This window comes from Balaenoptera musculus, chromosome 6 (assembly GCF_009873245.2).
Source record: "Balaenoptera musculus isolate JJ_BM4_2016_0621 chromosome 6, mBalMus1.pri.v3, whole genome shotgun sequence".
In the NCBI taxonomy this organism is placed as follows: domain Eukaryota; kingdom Metazoa; phylum Chordata; class Mammalia; order Artiodactyla; family Balaenopteridae; genus Balaenoptera; species Balaenoptera musculus.
In genome coordinates, this window is record NC_045790.1 from 66,709,221 (window position 1) to 66,722,150 (window position 12,930).

Sequence of the window (12,930 nt, forward strand, 5' to 3'; positions counted from 1 at the left end):
TATCCCACATTCTGACTATAATGGAAGGAAATTTTGTGTCACAGTATTGAAGAAAACTTTCAAATTGGTAAATAAGAGTAATCGTTAATATATTTTACTTCCAAAATAGTCCTCATAATGTGTCAAGAAAAAAAGGCAGTTAATTTTTACACAAAATATTCCCCTCATGCATATCAACAGTGGGAGAAAATGTGACGCATTTTTCAAGAATAATGATAAGGTTCACTCAGAAATAGAAATTTAGTTCATCTTAAACTAAATAGAACAGACACTGGTAAATGAGAAGAGATGACACAGCATGAGCTATATGATTACATTTAAAATACTCTGCAGGCCAGAAGGGAGTGGCATGCTTATTTAAAGTGATGAAAGGGAAAAACCTACAACCAACATTACTCTACCCAGCAAGGCTCTCATTCAGATTTGACAGAGAAATCAAAAGCTTTACAGACAAGCAAAAGCTAAGAGAATTCAGCACCACCAGAGTACCTTTGCAACAAATGCTAAAGGAACTTCTCTAGGCAGGAAACACAAGGGAAGAAAAAGACCCACAAAAACAAAGCTAAAATAATTAAGAAAATGGTAATAGGAACATACATATCAATAATTACCTTAAACGTAAATGGATTAAATGCCCCAACCAAAAGACACAGGCTGGCTGAATGGATACAAAAATAAGACCCATATATATGCTGTCTACAAGAGACCCACCTCAGACCGAGGGACGCATACAGACTGAAACTGAGGGGATGGAAAAAGGTATTCCATGCAAATGGAAATCAAAAGAAAGCTGGAATAGCAATATTCATATCAGATAAAATAGACTTTAAAATAAAGACTGTTGCAAGAGATAAGGAAGGACACTACATAATGATCAAGGGATCAATCCAAGAAGAAGATATAACAATTATAAATATTTATGCACCCAACATAGGAACACCTCAATACATAAGGCAAATGCTAACAACCATAAAAGGGGAAATCAACAGTAATGCAATAATAGTGGGGGACTTTAACACCCCACTTACACCAATGGACAGATCATCCAAACAGAAAATAAATAAGGAAACACAAGCTTTACATGACACAATAGACCAGATAGATTCAATTGGTATTTATAGGACATTCCACCCAAAAGTGACAGAATACACTTTCTTCTCAAGTGCACCTGGAACATTCTCCAGGATAGAGCACATCTTGGGTCACAAATCAAGCCTCAGTAAATTTAAGAAAATTGAAATTGTATCAAGCACCTTTTCTGACCACAACACTATGAGATTAGAAATCAACTACAGGAAAAAAAAAAACTGTAAAAAACAGAAATACATGGAGGCTAAACAGTGCACTACTAGATAACCAAGAGATCACTGAAGAAATCAAAGAGGAAATTAAAAAATACATAGAAACAAATGACAACGAAAACACAACAACCCAAAACCTATGGGATGCAGCAAAAGCAGTTCTAAGAGGGAAGTTTATAGCAATTCAATTTCACCTCAAGAAACAAGAAAAATCACAAATAAACTATCTAACCTTACACCTAAAGCAACTAGAGAAAGAAGAACAAAGAAAACCCAAAGTCAGTAGAGGAAAGAAAGCATAAAGATCAGAGCAGAAATAAATGAAATAGAAATGAAGAAAACAATATCAAATATCAATAAAATTAAAAGTTGGTTCTTTGAGAAGATAAACAAAATTGATAAACCTTTAGCCAGATACATCAAGAAAAGGAGAGGACTCAAATCAATAAAATTAAAATGAAAAGGAGAAATTACAACTGACACCACAGAAATACAAAGGATTATAAGAGACTACTACAAGCAACTACATGCCAATAAAATAGACAACCTCGAAGAAATGGACAAGTTATTGGAAAGGTACAATTTTCCAAGACTGAACCAGGAAGAATTAGAAAATATAAACAGACCTATCACAAGTAATGAAATTGAAACTGTAATTTAAAATCTTCCAACAAACAAAAGTCCAGGACCACATGGCTTCACAGGCAAATTCTATCAAACATTTAGAGAAGAGCTTACACCTGTCCTCTCAAACTCTTTCGAAAAATTGCAGAGGGAGGAACAATCCCAAATTTGTCCTACGAGGCCACCATCACCCTGATACCAAAACCAGACAAAGATATCACAAAAAAAGAAAATTACAGGCCAATATCACTGATGAGTATAGGTACAAAAATCCTGAAGAAAATACTAGCAAACGGAATCCAACAACACATTATAAGGATTATTCACCATGATCAAATGGTATTTATCTCATGGATGCAAGGATTCTTCAATATATGCAAATCAATCAATGTGATACACCACATTAACAAATTAAGGAATAAAAACCATATGTTCATCTCAATAGATGCAGAAAAAGCTTTTGACAAAATTCAACACCCATTTATGACAAAGACTCTCCAGAAAATGGGCATAGAGGGAACCTACCTCAACATAATAAAGGGCATATATGAAAAACCCACAGCCAACATCATTCTCAATGGTGAAAAACTGAAAGCATTTCCACTAAGATCAGGAACAAGACAAGGACGTCCACTTTCACCACTCTTATTCAACATAGTTGAATAAGGAAGTCCTAGCCACGGCAATCAGAGAAGAAAAAGAAATAAAAGGAATCCAAATTGGAAAAGAAGAAGTAAAACTGTCACTGTTTGCAGATGACATGATACTATACATAGAGAATCCTAAAGATGCCACCAGAAAACTACTTTAGCTAATCAATGAATTTGGTAAAGTAGCAGGATACAAAATTAATGCACAGAAATCTCTTGCATTCCTATACACTAACAACAAAAGATCAGAAAGAGAAATTAAGGAAACAATCACATTTAGCATCACAACAAAAAGAATAAAATACCTAGGAATAAAGCTACCTAAGGAGGCAAAAACCTGTACTCAGAAAACTATAAGACACTGATGAAAGAGATCAAAGATGACATAAACAGATGGAGAAATATACCATGTTCTTGGATTGGAAGAATCAATATTGTGGAAATGACTATACTACCCAAAGCAGTCTACAGATTCAATGCAATCTCTATCAAATTACCAATGGCATTCTTCACAGAATTAGAACAAAAAATTTTACAATTTGTATGGAAACACAAAGGATCCCAAATAGCCAAAGCAATCTTCAGAAAGAAAAATGGAGCTGGAGGAATCAGGCTCCCCAACTTCAAACTATACTACAAATCTACAGTAATCAAGACAGTATGGTACTAGCACAAAAACAGAAATATAGATAAATGGTACAGGATAGAAAGCCCAGAGATAAACCCACACACATATGGTCACCTAATTTATGACAAAGGAGGCAGGAACATACAATGGAGAAAAGACAACCTCTTCAATAAATGGTGCTGGGAAAACTGGACAGTTACATGTAAAAGAATGAAATTAGAACACTACCTAACACCATACACAAAAACAAACTCAAGGGGCTTCCCTGGTGGCGCAGTGGTTGAGAATCTGCCTGCTAATGCAGGGGACACGGGTTCGAGCCCTGGTCTGGGAAGATCCCACATGCCACGGAGCAGCTGGGCCCGTGAGCCACAACTACTGAGCCTGCACGTCTGGAGCCTGTGCCCCGCAACGGGAGGGACCGCGATAGTGAAAGGCCCGCGCACCGCGATGAAGAGCGGTCCCCGCACCGCGATGAAGAGTGGCCCCCACTTGCCACAACTGGAGAAAGCCCTCGCACGAACCGAAGACCCAGCACAGCCAAAAATAAATAAATAAATAAAAATAAAAGTAGCTATAAAATTAAAAAAAAACAAAAAAAACCAAAAAAAAACAAACTCAAAATTGATTAAAGACCTAAATGTGAGACCAGACACTATAAAATCCTTAGAGGAAAACATAGGAAAAACACTCTTTGACATAAATGGCAGCAAGATCTTTTTTGACCAACCTCCTAGAGTAATGAAAATAAAAACAAATATAAACAAATGGGACCTAATGAAACGTAAAAGCTTTTGCACAGCAAAGGAAACTATAAAAAAGACGAAAAGACAACCCTCAGAATGGCAGAAAATACTTGCAAACGAAGCAACTGACAAAGGATTAATCTCCAAAATATACAAGCAGCTCATGCAGCTCAATATCAAAAAAACAAACAACCCAATCCAAAAATGGACAGAAGACCTAAATAGACATTTCTCCAAAGAAGATATACAGATGGCCAACAAACACGTGAAAGGATGCTCAACATCACTAATCATTAGAGAAATGCAAATCAAAACTACAGTGAGGTATCACCTCACACCAGTCAGAATGGTCATCATCAAAAAATCCCTAAAGAATAGATGCTGGAGAGGGTGTGGAGAAAAGGGAATGCTCTTGTACTGTTGGTGGGAACGTAAATTGATACAGCCACTATGGAGAACAGTATGGAGGTTCCTTAGAAAACTAAAAGTAGAACTAACATATGACCCAGCAATCCCACTACTGGGCATAGACCCTGAGAAAAGCATAATTCAAAAAGAGACACGTACCACAATGTTCACTGCAGCACTATTTACAATAGCCAGGACATGGAAGCAACCTAAGTGTCCATCAACAGATGAATGGATAAAGAAGGTGTGCACATATATACAATGGAATATTACTCAGCCATAAAAAGAAACGAAATTGAGTTATTTGTAGGGAGGTAGATGGACCTAGAGTCTGTCATACAGAGTGAAGTAAGTCAGAAAGAAAAAAGCAAATACCGTATGCTAACACCTATATATGGAATCTAAAAAAAAAAAATCGTTCCGATGAACCTAGGGGCAGGACAGGAATAAAGACGCAGACATAGAGAATGGACTTGAGGACACGGGGAGGGGGAAGGGTAAGGTGGGACGAAGTGAGAGAGTGGCATGGACATATATCCACTACCAAATGTAAAATAGATAGCTAGTGGGAAGCAGTTGCATAGCACAGGGAGATCAGCTTGGTGCTTTGTGACCACCTAGAGGGGTGGGATAGGGAGGGTAGGAGGGAGACGCAAGAGGGAGGGGATATGGGGATATATGTATACATATAGCTGATTCACTTTGTTCTACAGCAGAAACTAACACAACATGGTAAAGCAATTATACTTCAATAAAGACATTAAAAAAATAAGGGAAATGCTGAGTTATATAATACTATACATTGAGTATTTAATAAATTAATCCCCATGCTGAAAGTTGCAGTTCCAGAAGCAATGCCTGTTGCATGACAGGACTTAATCAATACTAGTTAATAATGGTTTGAGGGCAGGTCAATGCCTAATATGTTTGCAATACAAATTAGAAGCACAGAGGAATCATACTGAAGGTTAAATTCTTCTAGAAAAGACTGTTGGTAGTTACGAATAGTTAAAGAAAAGGAAAGAAGATTGAAGCTTTCATTGGTGTTGATTCCTTTGAGAGTTCCTGGGTCGTTAAACATAAGCTTATTCATATAAACTTTGGCCCTGATTTCTAGGTTTTACTATTTTTCTTTCATATTTTTCATGTAACTGAATTGTACCAGATTGTCTTGGGTGCTCAGCAGTAGATTCTGATTCTAAAATCCATACCGCTTCTCACAGAAGGAAGAAGAGGAACAGGAAACAGGGAGAGGGAAGGCAGAAAGAGAGGAGAGGAAAGAAGGAAAGAAGATGAGTAGAGATGGAAGAGGAAGGGATAAGTGGAGGAAAAGTGGGGCAAAGGAAAAGAAGAAGGGAGAGGTGGGAGAGAGGTCAGGAGATAGGGGGACAGAGGGAGCGGGGAGGACCAGACACCTCTCATTCATTTTGACAGACTGGTGGACTCTAACTTTTTTATACAAAATATTTGAAAGTGTGCCCCGAGATGTATGTATGGAGGTCCTTATTTGTGGGGAACTAAAAAATTACTATGCAACCCTTGATTAGGACATAAATACTCAGTTTTAAGCTTCTAAGTTTTATACAATTTAAATACAAGTTTTCAATAGACTTAAACTAGATTCAACATGTAGATAGTACAAATTAATTTTCTTACATAATTAAAATTTTTCTCTCAGATAATTGCATGACATTTGGTAGAAGAATTTTAATGCTGGGAGAGGATACAATGGTGGTGACTTTGGAAGGTCCTGAGCAGGGGCTTTTCCAAGAACTGAGCAGACTATTAAGACAGGAAGGAAAGGAGATGGTAAAGAGGTTAACCTCTGTAGGCATTTACATCTGGCTGGGTTACATCTGTTTTAGGTTTGCTGTTCTCGTCAGGTCTTCTTGGCAACCTCTTTAAGGATCTGATAAAGCTAATAGAGAAACGTACTAGAGTAGGCTCAGATGAAGGGATTCCCACTTCCCGAGTTGGTCTGCCTGCAATTATCTTACAGAGAAGTCCTGTTTCAGCCACCTGAGCTGTGATTTTCTAACCCCAAGGATGTTATGGTGAAAAGAGATGAATATAATAGAAGGCATTGCATTAAGCCCTACACTACATTGGTTTGATGAAGCTTGAGGAAAACAGGAATAACTCAAGTATGTTGAGGATCAGTGATTTTATAAAGAATAAAGCTTATTAATGGTCTTGAAAAGATTCCATATGAATACGAAACCATTATTATCACTGGTAACATATCAAAATATCTTGCCAACATTTTTCTGATTCAGACTATTAAATTTCATATTAAAATATGATAAAAAGATATTCATTAAATAGACCTTGTAGACAGACAAAGCTTGAAGAACAGTGAAGTATAGTTAGGAAACTCTACACAAACAACAAGCACATTTTAGAATACTTTTCCAAAATGGTAAGGACAAAGTTGGGATGTAGTAATAGCATTTGTAATTGAAATTTAATTGAGGGCTGAGCATGTATTAGGAACTGTTCCTTCTGCTTTCAATATATTTATCATCTTATGTAATTCTCACAAAACCCCTCTGCAATAAATACTGTTCTATTACTGGTAAGGACGGAATCAGGAACGAAAAATTCCACAGAATGTACTGGTGTATAGAAAGAGAATAGAATACGTCTGAACTTGAGGGTATCAGAGAGTTAATTTCCTACGTCTCAACTCGAGGATGTTGAAAAGTATTTAGTAGACACAGAAGACAATAAAGTTTATAAAGCTGATATAAAGAGGAAAGAGTAAAGAGGAAAGAGCTGATATAAAGAGGAAAAAAGCATTTTCTTAGACTTCAAAAGGCTGTCAGCTTGGCTTAAGGAACTCTAAAATAACAAATTATGTTTGTTTTGTTTGTTTTCATACTATATTGCTACTTGGTGTGCTAAAGAGCTTTTAAATCTCAGCAGCACCAGAGAAAGGGCTTGGCTCTGAGTCAGATTGGCTACAGAGACCTGACATCTTGGTTGTACATATATTATGTTGCTATCACTTAAGGCATAAGTAAAATAAATACACTTTAAGCTTAAATAAAATAAAATAAACCGAAAGATAGTATGATGGTAATAATTTTGGAGTGACAGCAATGTGCTATGCTTTGATTGGACAGAATTGAGCTTAACTTGGATCTTGTTTACCCTTTTAATTTCTATTTTTCTTTTCATTCTTTCAAGAAGAAAAGGGCTAAAACAGCTGTCAGCGCTCTACTAGCCCTAAGCTGGTGACAGTGGACTATTTATCTGGTTCTAAAAAACATGGCTTAACTGTAGCTGTCAGTAAAATAGGGGCCTAAGCATACCACAGGTGCCCACACTGGGTACCACAGGTGCCCACACTGGGTACCACAGGCCACAAAAAAGCACTTAGTAGTTCTGTGTAATCAAATTTGTGAAATCTGATCCAGAAGAGCACTTCACTATTTATAGGAGTGCCATAATAAATCTTTTGTGAACTAGAAAATCTATTTGTAATGTGAAATATCTCTTAATTTGTGTTTTTAAGTTTGAATTTTTTGTGTAATGTGGCCTTCTTAAAGTAAGAAACTTCTGTAATTTATGGAAGCCCGGATAAATCTAAGGTAATCAAACATAATATTCATTCATTAGTTCACTGATGGTATGTATATATGGTATGTATATACTAAGCGCTATGCCAGGTCTGAGGGATGGCCATGATTAAGTTCATTAATGCCCTTAAGGTGCTCAGCTGAGGTTGGGGAGGAGAATTCTGATGTGCTAAATATTATTTTCTTGGAATCTCAAAAGTGGAATAAGCACAAGATTTCCTGACGGCAATGCTGTAGATAATCTTTTTGAAATCTCCTTCTTGCATATAACTTACAAAACAATAATGTGATGAGTTTGTATTGTCACAACATATTAAATGTTAAATGTTAAGACGAGAAGAATTTGGCAAATCTTGGGGAGCTGAATGCCCCAGAGCCCTAAACTGTACCTAGAGGTTGAGTCTTTCAGCCATTACAGCCTGAAGGGACCTCTGATTCTTGTGTCCTTCTCAGCCCCCTCCACGATCCCATTCCCGCTCTCGTTTTTCAGAGGAAGAAATTCGTGCTCAGAAAGGTTGAGAGAACAGCTGAAACCGGAACCAGCCAAGCCTTTTTCATCCTCAAACTTTTTAGCTGATTTGCTAAACGATTCTGCTCCTCTTTCTCATTTAGAAAAGCTGTATAGAAAAGACATTTTATGGTTTGAGGGGTGTTCTCTTGCTCCCTTTTAGTCAAATTTACATAACTTGTAAGCAGAAGGTGTGGTGGCAACAGATGATGAATGGTAAAAAGAAACTTCCTCAAGGACAGCCCGAATAGACCAGCTCCGGGCTCAGGTCCACTTAGTCCTCCTTAACTGACCCAGCGCTCCCCCTTAACTCCGCCCACTCTGAGGAGTAGACTGTTAGGAGAGCGAAACTACAGATCCCAGGATGCAGTTGTCCCTCTCAACCTCTATGTAGCCTGCTAGCTCCCCTCATCGCATTCTGGGAAGTGTAGTTTCTAAGCAGTATCTGCGCACACTGTCTAGGAAACCAGGGCTTTTAGGCTTGAGAGAACCGTCTCTCTACTGGCCCCGCCCTTTACATTGACCCCGCCCCAGGTTGCTTAGGAGATGAGAGACGCCGAATCTTGGGCTGTGTGGGCACAGGCAGCAGGATAGGTGCAGAGAGAAATCCTCTGAGATCTGTAACAGGAGGGCAGCCATGGGGAGCTGTGACAGCTCCTGCCAGGGTTGGTGTAGCGGTAGGCAACACTGGTTTGAACTCGGACCCACGGACTTGATGGAGCGCAAGGGCTCCCTAACCCTCCGCTCCCATCACAAGAAATACTCGAAGCCAGTGCTGGTGTATTCCTGGTGAGCGAGCTCTCTTGCAGTTCCTAGGTGCTTGGGAGAGGGAGAAGAAGGGAAGGGATGGGGGAGGAGAGGAAAGGAGAGTAAGAGAGAGAGGACAAGGGTGGAGAGGATAAAATAAACAGAAAAGAATGAGAAAAGAGGAAAAGAAAAGCAGATAAAGAAAGAAAAAGATCATACAAGAGAGAGAACTGGGAGAGAAGAGAGAGAAAGGAAAGGGAAACATCTTCAAAGGAGAGATGGAGAGGGTCAGAGTGAGAGTAGGGGCAGGGAGGACGAGATAGGAAAGCCCTTCAAGAGCAGCTCCTTAGCACACACGGAGACCTGCTGCATCCAGACCCTGTCTGCCAGAGGTCATAGATCGCCCACACAGAGAGTGTAGGTGGAGGGTGTCTGCAGAGGCCTGGAAATCATGTTCTGAGACAAGTGCTTACTTACAAAAGGCAGGGTCTGTTAGGAGACCAAGGGCACAGGAGGAGGAGATGTCTGTTCAGAGGATGGTCTCCAGGACTGCCGTTTCTTGGGGGCAGTGAGGCACAATGAATGATTTGAAAGAGGTCCTTAAAATATTCCCTAGGCTACTAGGACTATTCTGGCCAGAGACGGCAGACCGGCATCCCTCACTGGGTAAACCAACAGACATAGTTTATTTGACATGCACTGTGTTTACATTTTTCTTTTAAATTAATTGCCTACATTTAAAACCAGGAGATTTCACATGGAAATCTAGGATTGTGTCTTCTCTTGAAAATCTGAAAGGCTTGGCAACAGAGGATTTTATTCTTTCTGACAACTATGAATGTACTGGAGCTGAACACTGGCTGCTCCTTAAGATGAATCTACTCCTTCTTTCTGTGGTAATTTCAGGTTCTTTCCTGGCTTCAGGAAACATTTTATTTACTTCCTCTGCATTAGGCTTTGGGTTTGGAATTCACTTAGAGATTCTCCTGTTTATTAAATATTACAGTGACTGATAGTGAAACCATGAAATTTAATTGGCAGAACAGTGGGGCCTTTTAGGGTATTTAGAATTCTATCCTTTGGGTCAATTTTCCTGGCTGTACTGTTGACAGTAATTGTTTTTGGACTATTTGGAATATTCTGGGGAAGAGGAAGATTTGAAATGAAATCTCAAATCTTGTCTTCTTTATACTTTCACCTTTGAAAGAAGATGAATGATTTTGACTCAAACCCTAAGGCTAAGTCCTCCTTGATCCCATTCATTCATGTAATGTATAATATGTGAATCCTGTTGTTTCTGTCTTGCAAACTTTCTACAGCCTACTCACTTTCCCATGGGCTCTCTCCCTTTTACTTCTCATCCCTAAAACCAAATCTCTGCCTATATTGAGCTCACTGTGAGAGGTTATATTAATTTAGAATAAAAATATACATTGGGAAGCAGAAAATCCTCCTTTAACCTCATACAGGGCTTACCTCACAGCCCTCAAGCAAAACACTTAGCTCTTTCATGATTTTGTTACTCCATAAGGATTTAGGTCATAATATAAATCACTGCCAGAAATTACTGTTAAAGAGAAAGACCTTTTTCAAGTGGACAGTGCTTCTTCTCCCTTCTATACTACCTTTGCTTTGAAAAGTTGCCTTGTGGACATCATAGACATCAGTAGCAAAACCACAGAAGAGTATAGATGAGAAGGAGATGAGGAACTTGGTAGGAGAGAAGGGTGCTGTAACACTGAAAGTCATTCTGGCCACTGCTGGAAATGTAGAGAGTTCTCATGCTGTTGGTTTTAGAAAGGTTTGGGGGCAGGAAGAAATAAATTCAACCCAACAAACATTTTTGTGTCATGCACTTTGCTGTGTGTTGGAGACACAGAGATGGATAAAGTGGATTCAGTGAGATAATTTGTATAAAGCATTTAATACCATGCCTTGCACATAGTAAGCAGGCAATAATACATGATAACTAATATTTATTTAGGATAACATAATGGTTAAAAGCTTGAGCTTTAGGTTTGAATACCATCTCTGCAGCTTGTGATATAACAAGTGACATGACTGTTCTAGGCCTCTGTTTCTGCAACTGTAAAAAGGGGGTGATAGGATTCTTGTAAGACTAAACAAGGTATTGTATGTGAAGTATCTTCTGACATATAGCCTGGCACATAGTAAGCACAGTAAAGGTTATTATATACATGTATTAGGACATGGTCACTGACCTCAACTTATTTCATAGGCCAGTAAAGAAAAATGTCAGTAAATTCAGTATGATCTGATTTGTGCAAAATAGAGATAAGAGGCAAAAGTAACAGGAGGGGGAGGTTAATGTGTATATGGTTTTCTGAGCAAGGTTTAGAAGGAAGAATAGGAGTTCCATAAGTATACAAAAGAGAATAGGCAAGTACAACGTAATAGTAAGAAGCAGCATCATAGGGAAATAGAAAGAGTTCTCTATAGTTGGTAAATACAGTTGATCTCATTATCTGTAAATTCTGTATTTGCAAATTCATCTACTTGCAAAAATTTATATGGAACCCCACATCAATACTTGCAGCACTTTCATAGTCATTTATGGACATGTGCAGAGAGGCAAAAAATTTGAATCATCCCACACATATATTCTCATTTGATGTCAGACACTCTGCCTTCTTGTTTCAGCTCCTCTTACTGTAAACAAGTATTCTTTTCATGGTCTATTTAGTGCCATGTTTTTTGCATTTTTGTACTTTTTGTTGGTGATATCATTGTTCAGATAGCCCCCAAACATAGTGCTGAAGTGCTGTCTAGTGTTCCTAAGTGCAAGAAGGCTGTGATGTGCCTTATGGAGAAAATATGTGCATTACATAAGCTTCATTCAGACATGAGTTACAGTGCTGTTGGCTGTGAATTTCATGTTAGTGAGTCAACAAGATATATTAACAAGATGTCTTTAAACAGAAGCACACATAAAACCGGGTCATGTATTAATTGGTTGTTGAAAGTGTGACCAGAGGCTCACAGGAACCTAATCTTGTATTTCCCCTAGGAGCAATGATTCAGTATTTGCTAATTGTTTGTGACTTTATAGAACATAACAACCTTGAATAATGAGAATCAACTGTAAAATTTGAGAAGCACTTGCATTTCTCTGAGCTGGCTCTGCTACTGGCATCCTTGTTTTCCTTCTGTATTCAACCAGTCACCAAGGTCTGTCCTAGAAAACTGCGTAAAGTTCAAATTGTATAAACTTCCAAATGAATAAATGTCATTGACCATTTTGTTTTTATGCATTCTGGTCATAATTGTTTGCTTTCTATTGACTTATTTTATTATATATTAAAAATTTATTGAATTTTAACCTTTTATTAGTGGTTATTTAATCGATGAATGCCTACTACCTAAAATACACCATTTGGGTGGCCTCTCAACTGAGTATTTGATCAACTAAGGGACTGTGCCTATAGGTTTGCAAAATAGAATTTAACTGGGAGAAATTCTGAGGTACCTCTGCTTATACAGTAAACATTTGGATGATTCCTGTGTTACTCTTTATGTGGAATGTAATACCAGTCTGTTTGACTTCACTATACATATTAAAAATAGTTGTGTATGATAGACATGATAAAGTGAAATACCCAGAATGGTTGTTAGAGGTATTTCTGGTCCATTATTGGATAAGAGGTTGCCTAGGAACCATGTCTTCCTTGTAGCTGGAGTGGTGGATAGAGAGCCATATTACCTGCATCACACCTTGA

At 38.2% G+C, this 12,930-nt stretch overlaps 1 protein-coding gene across 5 annotated transcripts in view; it reads left to right on the forward strand.

Annotated features, from left to right (window-relative positions):
- C6H9orf135 (chromosome 6 C9orf135 homolog) overlaps nt 1–12,930 on the forward strand; it is a 132,124-nt gene that overhangs the window by 38,500 nt on the left and 80,694 nt on the right. Inside the window, exon 1 of one of the 5 annotated variants that reach the window (XM_036856679.1) lies at nt 9,023–9,235. The exons of 3 other annotated variants lie outside the window; for them this stretch is intronic. In XM_036856679.1, the coding sequence (XP_036712574.1) occupies nt 9,084–9,235 (152 nt within the window). In that variant the 5' untranslated portion in view covers nt 9,023–9,083. Of the gene's footprint in view, nt 1–9,022; nt 9,236–12,930 lie in introns of those variants that run through there. One more of the 5 variants, XM_036856681.1, reaches the window with a different exon arrangement.